Source organism: Neofelis nebulosa, chromosome 17 (genome assembly GCF_028018385.1).
Source record: "Neofelis nebulosa isolate mNeoNeb1 chromosome 17, mNeoNeb1.pri, whole genome shotgun sequence".
Classification (NCBI taxonomy): Eukaryota; Metazoa; Chordata; class Mammalia; order Carnivora; family Felidae; genus Neofelis; species Neofelis nebulosa.
Window position 1 is genome coordinate 15,119,861 of NC_080798.1, and position 11,441 is coordinate 15,131,301.

The 11,441-nt window shown below is 47.6% G+C and overlaps 1 protein-coding gene across 1 annotated transcript; it reads right to left on the bottom strand.

Annotated features, from left to right (window-relative positions):
- Window positions 1-4,443: 4,443 nt before the first annotated feature.
- Window positions 4,444-6,234, bottom strand: LOC131499400 (interferon lambda-1-like). The gene is made up of 5 exons (XM_058707374.1): window positions 5,988-6,234; window positions 5,719-5,790; window positions 5,006-5,149; window positions 4,817-4,900; window positions 4,444-4,722 (listed from the first exon to the last, which is right to left on the bottom strand). The coding sequence occupies exons 1-5, from the start codon at window positions 6,156-6,158 to the stop codon at window positions 4,624-4,626; spliced, it is 570 nt and encodes a 189-aa protein (XP_058563357.1). The 5' UTR covers window positions 6,159-6,234; the 3' UTR covers window positions 4,444-4,623.
- Window positions 6,235-11,441: the final 5,207 nt, after the last annotated feature.

Consider the following 11,441-nt stretch of genomic DNA (forward strand, 5'->3'; position numbering starts at 1 on the left):
GACTGGATGCTTAAAATGGCAAAAATCTCCTCCAATCCTAAATGAAAAAAAAAAAAAACAATCAGGGAAGGGCTCTGATTGGTCTGACCAGAGTCACGTACCACCCCAGCACTGACTGTAGCATCCAAGGGACTATAATTTTTAAAGTTTATTTATTTATTTTGAGAGAGGGAGAGAGAGAGAGAGAGAGAGAGAGAGAGAGAGAGAGAGAGAACAAGCAGGGGAGGACCAGAGAGAGAGAAAGACAGACAGAATCCCAAGCAAGTGCTGCATTAACAGCATGGAGCCCAATGTGGGGCTTGAACTCACCAACAGTGAGATCATGGCCTGAGCTGAAACCAGGATTCAGATGCTTAACCGGCTGAGCCACCCAGACACCCCAGAAATGTAATGTTTTGGCTGGCCAGGTGGGGGTTGTGGGTCTGGGTTGTGTGACCTGGGGGTTACCAAAATAATAATTAGGTTGAACCATATGGAATCGCCAGTTTTGTAGGTTAGAAATGGCAGAGCATTGGCAATTTCACATGGTTGAACCTAAATAGTCACCAGAAAAATAGGATGGGGACGTTTTTACACAGATAAAAGCAATAGGATGCCCAGTGCACCATGCAGAAGGGTGTTTGAAGGAGAAGGTGATATTAGGTGAAACGTAAGGGATGAATGGGAACTGGCCAGGTGAAGACTTTGTGATGGCAGGAAAGTAATAGCATGTCCCAGGCGCAGGGAACAGCTGATTCAGAGGCTCTCATGATGGTGGGGAGGGGATTAAGGGAGGGCTTGCCACTGTGCTTTGGAGATGATTGAGCAAACCTGAGTCCTGTGTCCAGGCAAATGAAGGAATCGGAAGACGGGGCCATTCCCCAAAGGAAAACCGAGGAGTTTTACCAGGAGCAATGGATGCTGAACAGGGCAAAACCAAAATACGTCCAGGTCAAAAATTTTTGTTAGGCCTTGGCATTTCCGAGAAGGGATTTGCAACCTTATTTCCATTGCAGCACTGAGGAGGGTCATATGTCAGAATTTAGGTATCTCCTATACGATCCAAATGTCTATGTAAGCTTTAGGGCCAACATGGGGCTTGAACTCATGACCTCGAGATTAAGAGTCGCGTGCTCTACCAACTGAGCCAGCCAGTCACCCCATGGTATTAAATATTAATTGATTACCTTCTCTAGGTTCTATGGTGGGCATACAGAGATGGATTTGTGAGGGTATATTTGGCTGCGGAAGACAGAAAACCCAATTAATACGACTGAAGACATTTGGTGATCTCATTTAATAAGAAGTCTCGAGTTAGGAGGTTTGGGGATTTGACGCAATGGCTCCTTGATATCACCAAGGACCCAATTTCCTACTCTTCCATTCTACCTTCTTTAGAAGAATAGCTTCATATGCTAGGTTTGTTGCCTCTTGGTCACAAAATAGCTACCACAGCTCCAGACATCACGTCCTCATACTAGTGAATTAAGCAGGAAGGAAGGGAACAAATGGAAGAGTTTTCTTTGTTTCAGGGAAGAAAAAAAAATCTAAAATAACAAAAGTAAAAGCAATAAACACTTATATGGGGCTTAACCTGTGCCAAGAACTGTTTTAAATTCTTCACATAAATTAAATAATTTAAGAACCCCTTCATTCGGAGGGCCATTCCAAACTGCAAGGGAGTCCTGGGAAGTAGGTGTCAGGCAAGGGGAAAGAAATTCATGCCATGGGCTGGGCAACTTGCTGCCCCCTCCCAAACTGGAGCACTGTCACTCATACACTGTATAATGCAGAAGTGGCTAAGGGGTTGTGTATAATTTCTGGTAGATGGCTGTACTCAAGCCCTTTGTCTCCTGAGAAAACCCTTGAGCACAGAAAGAAGTAAGAGTTAGAAATTATGGGGATAATTCTGAAACCCCTGTAATGTGATAAAAACTCAACCAGTCGGAAACCTCAGTGAGTTACGCTTGGTAAGAAATTTCTTGTAACACACCTCACAATGATTGTGATGGGCCGGTGGCTGTCACACTGTTCCAACGATCTGTTGCTTCACAAAAAACCAAACTTAGTGGCACAAAACAAAAACTATTTTGTTATGCTCCCAGATTGGGTGGGTCAGGGGCTTGATCGTGGGACAGTGGGGATCAGGGATGGCTTGTCTCTGCCCCAGCTGGGAGCTGAAATCATCTGGATGCTTCTCCACTCGCACGTCTGGTTCCTGAGCTGGGATGACTTCAAAGCTGAGCTGAGCTGGGACTGTCAGCCAGAGTATGTACATGTGGCCTCTTCATGTGGTTGGGGCTTCTTGCGTCGTGGCAGTTGGGTTCCAATGGGTTCCAAAGGGGGAGAGTCTGAGAACTCATGATCCAAGAGTGCTAAGTGGACTCGGTGTTGGAAGTCACCCGTCTTGACTTCCACTGTACTTTATTGGTTGAAGAAGTCACAAGTCCAAGTTCAACGAGGGGGGAGCATTGACTCCACCTCTTGAAGGGAGGAACGTCAAAGAATTTGTGGCCACTTTTTAAAAGTCACAGCACATACCATGCACAAATTGGAGATGCCAGGGAACTAGTTAATATCTGGCATTATTGGAATCAAAATGCATGTTGGCCACACATTGGAGCAGATCCTGGAACCGCCCCCTCATCCCTTCTGCAGCAGGTACTAATTCTTTTTTTTTTTTTTTAAGTTTTTAAATTTATTTTGAGAGAGAGAGAGAGAGCACATGCATGAATGCCCAAGTGGGGGAGGGGAAGAGAGACAGAGAGAGGGAGAGAGAGAAAAATCTCTCAAGCAGGCTCTGTACTATCAGCTCGAAGCCTGATGGGGGGCTTGAACTCACGAACCTTGAGATCATGACCCGAGCCAAAGTCGGACGCTTAACCGACTGAGCCACCCAGGTGCCCCTAATTCTTTTGGTTCTGAATTGTGGAGAGGTCTAGGGATTCCAGGGGCCAGCCTGGGATGGAATGGATGGGGCTGGTTTGTTTAGGGGGATCTCGGGGAAATAGCTACTTGCCAACTAGTTTGAAAGTGTTTTCAATATTTTCCACAACAGAAGCAGTGCTACCACTGGGGACCCACTGAGTATTAGTCCTGCAAGAGATTCACGACTTGGAACCTCCATGTGCCATTATAGGCTGCTACCTGGTTCCATCTCCTACCTTCTTCCTGCTGGTCGAGCTCTAAGTTTGTTCTGGTATCCCCTCTCCATGGGGCATGTTTTCAGGGAAAGGCCTTCTTTCTAGTATCAGGGGTGAATCTTGATTAGTCTAACACCATCTTTTTTTTTTTTTTAAGTTTATTTATTTATTTTGTTTTAGTAATCTCTACACCCAATGTGGGGCTCGAATTCATGACCCTGAGATCAAGAGTCACATGCTCTTCTGACTGAGTCAGCCAGACCCCCACCCCCCAACCCAACGCTATCTTTGTAATTGTATCTTTCTTGCCACCGATTGCTGTAGGCTTGGGCATGTGACTGAATTCTAGCCAAGGAGACAAGCATGCACATCCAACAGGGAGTTTCTCTGGAAGGCTTTCCTTGCTGTTAAAAACTGTGGGAGAAGAGTGAAGGCCCCAGACATTGTGGAGCAGAGGCAAGCTGTCCACACTGGGCCGTGTCCAAATTCGTGACCCACAGAATCTGTGAGCAGGATAAAATGGTTGTTGTTTTACTCCATTAAGCTTGAGGCGGTTGGTTAGGAGCTGGAGGATATTGTTTGTGTGTGACAGCTGGGGCTGTGGCTGCCGTCTTGAGACCATGAGGTAGCCAGAGTAAGAATCGGCCAACAGAGGCACCTGGGTGGCTCAGTCGGTTAAGCGTCCGACTTTGGCTCATGTCATGCTCTCACGGTTCATGAGTTTGAGCCCCACATCGGGTTCTGTGCTGATAGTGCAGAGCCTGCTTGGGATTCTCTCTCTCCCTCTCTCTGCCCCGCGCACATGCGCACATTCTCTCTCTCAAAATAAATAAATAAACTTTAAAAAAAGAAACGGAAAGAATTTGGTTCCCCAATAACATTATTGAATATTAAGTAATCAACCAGTCCTAGAACTGCCCTGCCAGCTGACTTTTTGTTATGTATGATAATAAACTCATTTTTGCTTTCCCTATTTGAGTTAGCTTTCTGATACTTATTATAGGATAAAGCATCTTGATTGAGCTGGACCTCCAACTGTCCTCAGTACCCATGGATGAGAGGGATGCCCAGTTCACACAGACAGGGATAGACAGAGAGACATATAAACATGCGCTTAAATGCACACACCCCTGCACGCGTGGGCACGAACCGTTGTACATCTTCAGTCAGACTCAGGTTCAGGCAGATACTCGCTTAGATCCACACACACACACAGTCGCAGAAGTCACGCATTTCACCTGCACCACACAGACGTCCATATGCAGCCACAGACTCAGTCACACGCGCGCTCAAGGATCCACTCTCACAGAACGGTCCCGCTGTTTGCTTTATTTGTGCATATTGTATAAAAGTAGAAAACCAAGCATTGCTTTTGGATCTAGGTCAACTCCACGGCTCCATAAATAAGGGGTGAGAGGAAATAACTTAAGGCAGGGTTGGGGCTTCTTCGTGCATAAATAAGGTCTGGGGTCCCACATGAGCTGGGGGTGGGTCTGCGTCCTCAGACACACAGGTCTCCACTGGCGACACATTCCAGGTCCTTTTTGAGGAGGCGGAAGAGGTTGAACAGGACAGAGGCCTCGAGGCAGCCTTGAGACTCCTGCCAGCGGAAGAACATGGTTGCCCTTGCTGGGGTGTCCAACCTCCTCCCTTACACAGGGCCCGGGCATCCGTCCCCGTCTCGGGTCACTCACCTTCCTCGAGGCCTCTTGGAGCCGGTGCAGCCAGTGGTGGAGGCGGCCTTGGGGCTGGGGGCCTGCTGTGGGCTGAGCCGAGACCTGGGGGCAGAGGAGGGTGACACGTGAGGCAGGGCCCGCAGCAGAGAGGGGAGGTCCCATAAGCGGAGAACCCACATACACGGCTTCGGTACCCCGAGCACTCACACAGGCCTGGAGCTCGGAGTGCATGTGGCGCAGTGTGTGAAGGGGCTGGTCCAGGATGTCCCCCTGGGACGCGTCAGCCATGGTGCCCAGGACCTTCAACGTCAGGGCCAGCTCAGCCTCCAAGGCCACGGGGCGCTCCCACACCTGCGGAGAGGTGAGAAAGAATATGCGAGGAAGCGTAGGCAAGAGGGCCTAGTTAAGTGGGGACAGGTCCGGGAGTGCAGAGAGGGAAGGCAGGTGGTTTGTGACACAGGTTGGGGATCAGGGACGGGCCAGGTGAGAGGGAGGCAGGAGAAGGATGCAGATGAAGAGAGGACACAGGTGAAGGCAGAAACATAAGGGAAGATACTGGTGAAAAAGTGAAATGGGACAAGTGAAAGGTGACCTCATGGGGGTCACAGAAGCTTGAGGAGATGGGAGTGAAAAGCAGAGAGAAATGAGAAGAAATTGGGTAAGAGTGAAAGTGATGGGGACGGGTGAAGGAGATAGGGACGTGGGGACAGGCAGAGAGGTGATAGAAAGAGACCCAAGGGAGGGACGGGGTCAAGGGAGCAGTTGAAGCAGAAGGGGGGGGGTGGCTGGGGGGAGCACAGGACAGGTGAGGAGAGACCAGAGACAGGGAAGGACAGGTGAGATAAAGGAGGTGAGGGGCCCCTTGAGGAGTCAGGGAGAGGGGCCAGGTGCCCGTAAGGGTGGCCTCACTTCCAACTCACCTGTAGCTGTCTCAGGTCCCGGTTTCTAGGGAAGGGGCGGGTGGTGCAACTCCAGCTTTTCAGCGAATTTTCCTAGAGAATAAGAGCAGAGATTAGCCTCCAGTAGGAGGGCTGGCGGCTAGCCCGAAGCAGCAAGGATGAAGGTTGGCCCCGCAGGAAGGCTGCAGTTTAATCCATAGCAGAAAGGACAGTGGTTAACCATGGCTGGAAAGTGAGAGGCTAGCCCATAGCGGGAGGCTGGAGGTTAGCCCACAACAATGAGGACTCACCAAGGCATCCCTGGCCTTCTTGAAGGCCTCCAGCTCCCTTGGTGACAGAGATTTGAACCTGCCAAAGTCACAGTCCGTCCAGGCTGTGGTGGGCTTGGAAGTGGGGACGGGGCCCGCGCTGGCCAAGCTCAGCCCTGCAGCCACCAGCACCAGGACCCATGCCGCGGCCATGGCCAAATTGTGACTGCTTCCCTGACTGCATGGCTCTGCTTTTGAGCCAGGCTAAGTGAGCAATCATGCTGATGTGTGTAAAGTGAAAAGGCAAATGGAAATTGCGATTCGCAATGGCTTAAAAGGGATGAGTGGGTGGGGCCGGCTGTGGGGCCAGGTGAGCTCACAGGTGTGGGTGGGGCCAGGTGAGCGCCCAGGGTTAAGCTAAGATGGAAACAGAAACTGAAATTCAATATCAAGAGGAACCTAAGGAGTTCCCGAGCCTAGTAGAGGAATTCCTGGAGCTTTGAGAATGCCCCGATTGAGGCCCAGGCAGGTAGAGGGACAGGAAGCCGGCACAGCAGGGCAGGGGCTTGGGCAGGGTGTGTGCAGGGAGGCTGCTGGAGCGGTAGAGAGGGAGCTTTGCCCATTCAAGCTTGTTCTGGGAACTCACTGTATGCTCTGAACATTCCTAGGAGTTGTTACACTTATGATCATCCCCATTTTACTGGTGAGGAAACTGAGGCACAGCTGGGGTTTGAACAGCGCCTCATGAGCTCACCCTCTATTCTACATACAACCAAAGAAGATGGGAATCTTTGGGACTCACAGCCAGCCAGCTCTCCTTTCTCTCCCTCTAGGTAGCATGAAAGGGTAGGGAGCTCCTCTTTTACTAAGGGCAAGAGAACTTGCTGGGGACTGGAGGGGCTGCCTGGGGAGAAGGCTGCCTGGGGAGAAGGCAGCGAGGAGGGCTTCCAGAAGGCAGGCAGAGAGAGTCTGGTTGCTTTGTTATCCTCATCCCCCTGCGGTAATAATAATTGTGTAGCAGGTAGGGAATTGCTTTGATGTGCAGATACTTCATATTTTTCATTCCTTTGTTTTTTTTTTTTTCTCTTGGCCCTTAGGTGCAGAAAGTTATTAATCATACTCCTCAGATCATAACATAGAATCACAATTGGCCCATGAAAGACTCTCTAAGGTTTTACCCCCCTTCCCCTACTCCATCCCCACTCCCACCTCACCCGCTCCCAGGTACCCACTTTAATGCACTTGATATATGGCTGCAAAGATGTATCTTTATAATTTGTGATTTTGTGTATCTGTATTTCCAATTTGCATAAATGGGATGGTGCTATAAATTTCATTCTATTTCTCTCCCCCCCACTTTTTTTTTTTAAAACATAACTGTTTCTGAAATCTCTCCATATAGAGGTATACACCAAGTTCTCCGTTTCTAACTGCCACGTTGTATTCCGTGACGTGCCCACGACACTTTTACTTATCTGCTCCCCTAGGGGTGGACACTTAGGTTGTCTCTAGCTCCCTATCACTATAAGGCTCATACAGATCCTCTCTGTGGGAGGTTTTCTAGGATATCCCATAACATCCCAGCTGGTGTGCCCCACCATATCCCTTCAGTTAATTTTTTCACTCACTCGGAGACCTGGTGGGCAGTTCTCGAACACCTTGACAGCTTCCCACCTCATATGACTGTGCCTTTCTTCCCCATCTGAGGACTTTCTCCTGTCTGCATGCAGAATACACCTGGAAGGGCCAGGATTAATTTCCAGGGCAATCTTCTGCCAGCGAGGGTTGGGAGGCAGTGAGTAAATACTTTTGCTTCCGTTTTCCTCAGTGGGTCGATTCTGAGGTGCGTTCTGCGTGACTCTTCATGTCCTTGGAGGGTCCCCGGTGAGGAAGGAGCTTGAGTTGCCCACAGCAGTCACCTTTTCAGAGCTGGCACTAGGGTGGGGAAGCAAGGCAGCTGGGGTACAAACTTAGGGAGGGACTCACTCTCAGATTCAGGCAAGTGCCCTGGGTGCCTTACTTGCCTCACTGTAGTCCAGATTCTTCATCACTTTGGCTTTTTTTCTCCCCCAGCCCCAATTTCCCCACTCACTTGTGTTTTCTGGGGATACCTCCCAATTAAGTCACCTGTCTCTTTGGCTCAAGCCATGCTTTTGGGAGACTCCAGATTAAGACATATATTCAGGAGTAGGATTTCTGGGGCATAGGGTATACCTGAACTTATAATGTCTAGTCAACACTGTTTGATAGAACTTTCTTCAAGGGAGGAAGTGTTCCATGTCTGTGCTGTCCAATGCAGTATCCGCTAGCCACATGCAGCTATTGAGTGCTTAAAATCTGGCCAGGGCAGGGGCTCCTGGATGGCTCAGTTGGTTGAATTTCCAACTCTTGATTTTGGCTTGGGTCGTGATCCCAGTGTTGAGTTCTAGCCCTGTGTTGGGCTTCATGCTGAGCATGGAGCCTGCTTGAGATTCTCTCTCTCTCTTCCTATGCCCCTCTTGCGCTGCTTGTGCTCTCTCTCTCTCTCTCTCTCTCTCTGTCAAAAAAAAATGGCTAGTGCAATGGAGGAACTGAATTTTCCAGGCCTTTTCATTTTTCTTGAAATTAAATTTAATTGATGTATGTGACTGGTGGCTACCATAACAGGCAACGCGGTCCTAAATACTTGTCTATTTCTTTCCCAAATAGTTGCACCAGCTTCCCTCCCTCAAGAAGTACCCCAGACTTCCAGAATCCTGGCAGTAGTGTGACCTTCGCAACACCTGGATCTGATCTAGAGAATGTGATTGTGGACCTTGACTATGAGCCTGATGCAAAATAGATGAGTGATTTGAGGTTGTAGAAAGAGTGGATTTTGCCTGTGGAAGGAATGTAAATACCTTGCGGCCAGAAGGAAGACCGTAGTAGTTTTTTATTTTATTTTATTAAAAAAATGTTTTTAATGTTTTACTTATTTGCTTTAGAGAGAGACAAACAGAGTGCAAGTTGGGAGTGGGCAGAGAGAGAGAGGGACACACAGAATCTGAAGCAGGCTCCAGGCTCTGAGCTGTCAGCACAGAGCCTCCCGTGGGGCTCGAACCCATGAACTGTGAGATCATGACCTGGCTGAAGTTGGACGCTTAACCGACTGAGCCACCAGGTGCCCCAAGACTGTAGTAGTTTTAAAACACATATTTAAAGCCTTGGAAGGGATTCAGTTTCTTTCCCTTCAATCTGGGTTGGCCTTAGTAGCTTGTGTATAACCATAGGTGCTGCATGGCTTCTGAGGCTAAGTCAGAAAAGGACAGGAGGCTTCTACTTGGTTCTCCTGAGACTCTCACTCAGGAGGAAGGCTAGCTGCCATGTGAGAAGGGTGACCACCTTGTGACCACACTCATTAGACACCAGCTGCCGGTCATGCAAATGGGCCATCTCAGACATCTAGCCCAGTTCTCAGTTCTCTAAAACTATGGTTAGAAAGTCATATGCTTAACTGACTGAGCCAGCCAGGTGCCCCTGGAAGTAACACTTTTTAAAAAGGAATTATAGGGGCACCTGGCTGGCTCAGTCAGAGCATGAGACTCTTGATCTTGGGGTCATGAGTTCAAGCCTCATGTTGGGTATAGAGATTACTTAAAAATAAAATCTTAAAAAAAAAAAGGAATTGTAGTTTCATAATACCCTAAACGTCCAGGGTACAAGAGAAAATAACTCATTATACTCAATATTTCAAGAATCAAGAAAATCTTTTTTTTTAACGTTTATTTATTTTTCAGACAGAGAGAGACACAGCATGAACGGGGGAGGGGCAGAGAGAGAGGGAAACACAGAATCGGAAGCAGGCTCCAGGCTCTGAGCCATCAGCCCAGAGCCCGACGCGGGGCTCAAACCCGCGGACCGCGAGATCGCGACCTGAGCTGAAGTCGGACGCTCAACCGACTGAGCCACCCAGGCACCCCAAGAATCAAGAAAATCTTAAAGAGAATGGGAAAAGCAAATAAATAGATACCAACACCAAGATGACACAGATATTGGAATTATCTAACAAGAATTTTAAAAATAACTTGTAAAAATATTTTAAGGAGCACTCATGAACCCTCTTGAAACAAATTAAAATATAGAATCTTGGGGAATCTGGGTGGCTTAGTTGGTTGAGCATCTGACTCTTGATTTTGGCTCAGGTCATGATCTCATGGTTAGTGAGATTGAGCCCCATGTTAGGCTCTGTGCTGATAGCAAGGAGCCTGCTTGGGATTCTCTTTCTCTCTCTTTCTCTCTCTCTCTCTCTCCCTCTCTTTCTCTCTCCCTCTCTTTCTGCCCCTCCCCCACTCACACTTGCTCACTTGCTCTCTCTCTCAAAATAAATAAATATTTAAAAAAAATATAGAGTCTCAGCAAAGAAATAGAGGACATAAAGAACCAGACAGAAAATTAAGAACTGAAAATACAGTAACTAAAATAAAACTCAGTGGAAGAAACTCATTCTTCTCCATGGAACATGGAGATGAGAGAGGAAAGAGTCAGTGATCTTGATAATAGACCAATAGAAATTATCCTCTCTGAACAACAGAGAGTAAATAGATTGAATTCTACACAAAATAAAAGTAGATTTTTTTTTTCTTAATTAAAAGGTACCTGTTGAGACAAAAGGAGCTTCAGGGACTTTTGGGACAATAACAAAACATCTAACATTCATATCATTGATGTTCCAGAAGAAAAGCAGAAAGAAACTTGGGTCTGAAAAAAATTTTTGAAGAAATAATGGCTGAAATATCACATATTTGGTAAACGACATAAACCTATAGATTCAAGAAGCTGAGTAAACCCCAAATGTGATAAATGCAAAGAAAGCCATATCCAGGCACATGATAATCAAACTTTGGAAAACTAAGGACAAAGAATCTTGAAAGTAAACAGCCTTCCGCCTCAGGAGCCACTGAGGAGCAGCTGCCACGGCTCTGTGATACGTTATGACTGGAGGCCTCAACAAGGGACATAAGCTGATTAAGACCGTAAGCAAGCTGAGGCACAGCCACCGCTGCAGGCATCCCACCAAGCACACCAAGTTTGTGACATGATCCGACATGATCCAACATAACCTGACATGATCCGACAGTTGTGTGGCTTCACGCCATAGGAACCACAAGCCATGGAGTTACTCATGGTCTCTAAAGACAAGCACGTCCTCAAGTTCATCAAGAAAAGGATGGAGGCACACATCCATGGGGACAGAGAGAGAGAGGAGTTGAGCAATATTTTGGTAGTCATGAGGAAAGAGGCAGTCAAAAAGGACTGAACCCCTCCCCTCTGTATACAATAAAGCCTTTTTGGAACCTGGGGAAGAAAGAAGAAAGAAAGAAAGAAAGAAAGAAAGAAAGAAAGAAAGAAAGAAAGAAAGGAAGGAAGGAAGGAAGGAAGGAAGGAAGGAAGGAAGGAAGAAAGAAAGAAAGAAAGAAAGAAAGAAACAGGAAGGAAGGGAAAGAAGGAAAGAAAGAAAGAAAGAAAGAAAGAAGGAAA

Excerpts from the sequence above, each read along its gene's own strand:
- LOC131499400 (XM_058707374.1), bottom strand. The coding sequence starts at position 6,158 with ATGGCCGCGGCATGGGTCCTGGTGCTGGTGGCTGCAGGGCTGAGCTTG. Across the intron at positions 5,791-5,987 it reads AGAAGGCCAGGGATGCCTTG|GAAAATTCGCTGAAAAGCTG; the intron begins GTGAGTCCTCAT and ends CTTATTCTCTAG. Across the intron at positions 4,901-5,005 it reads ACTCCGAGCTCCAGGCCTGT|GTCTCGGCTCAGCCCACAGC; the intron begins GTGAGTGCTCGG and ends CTCTGCCCCCAG.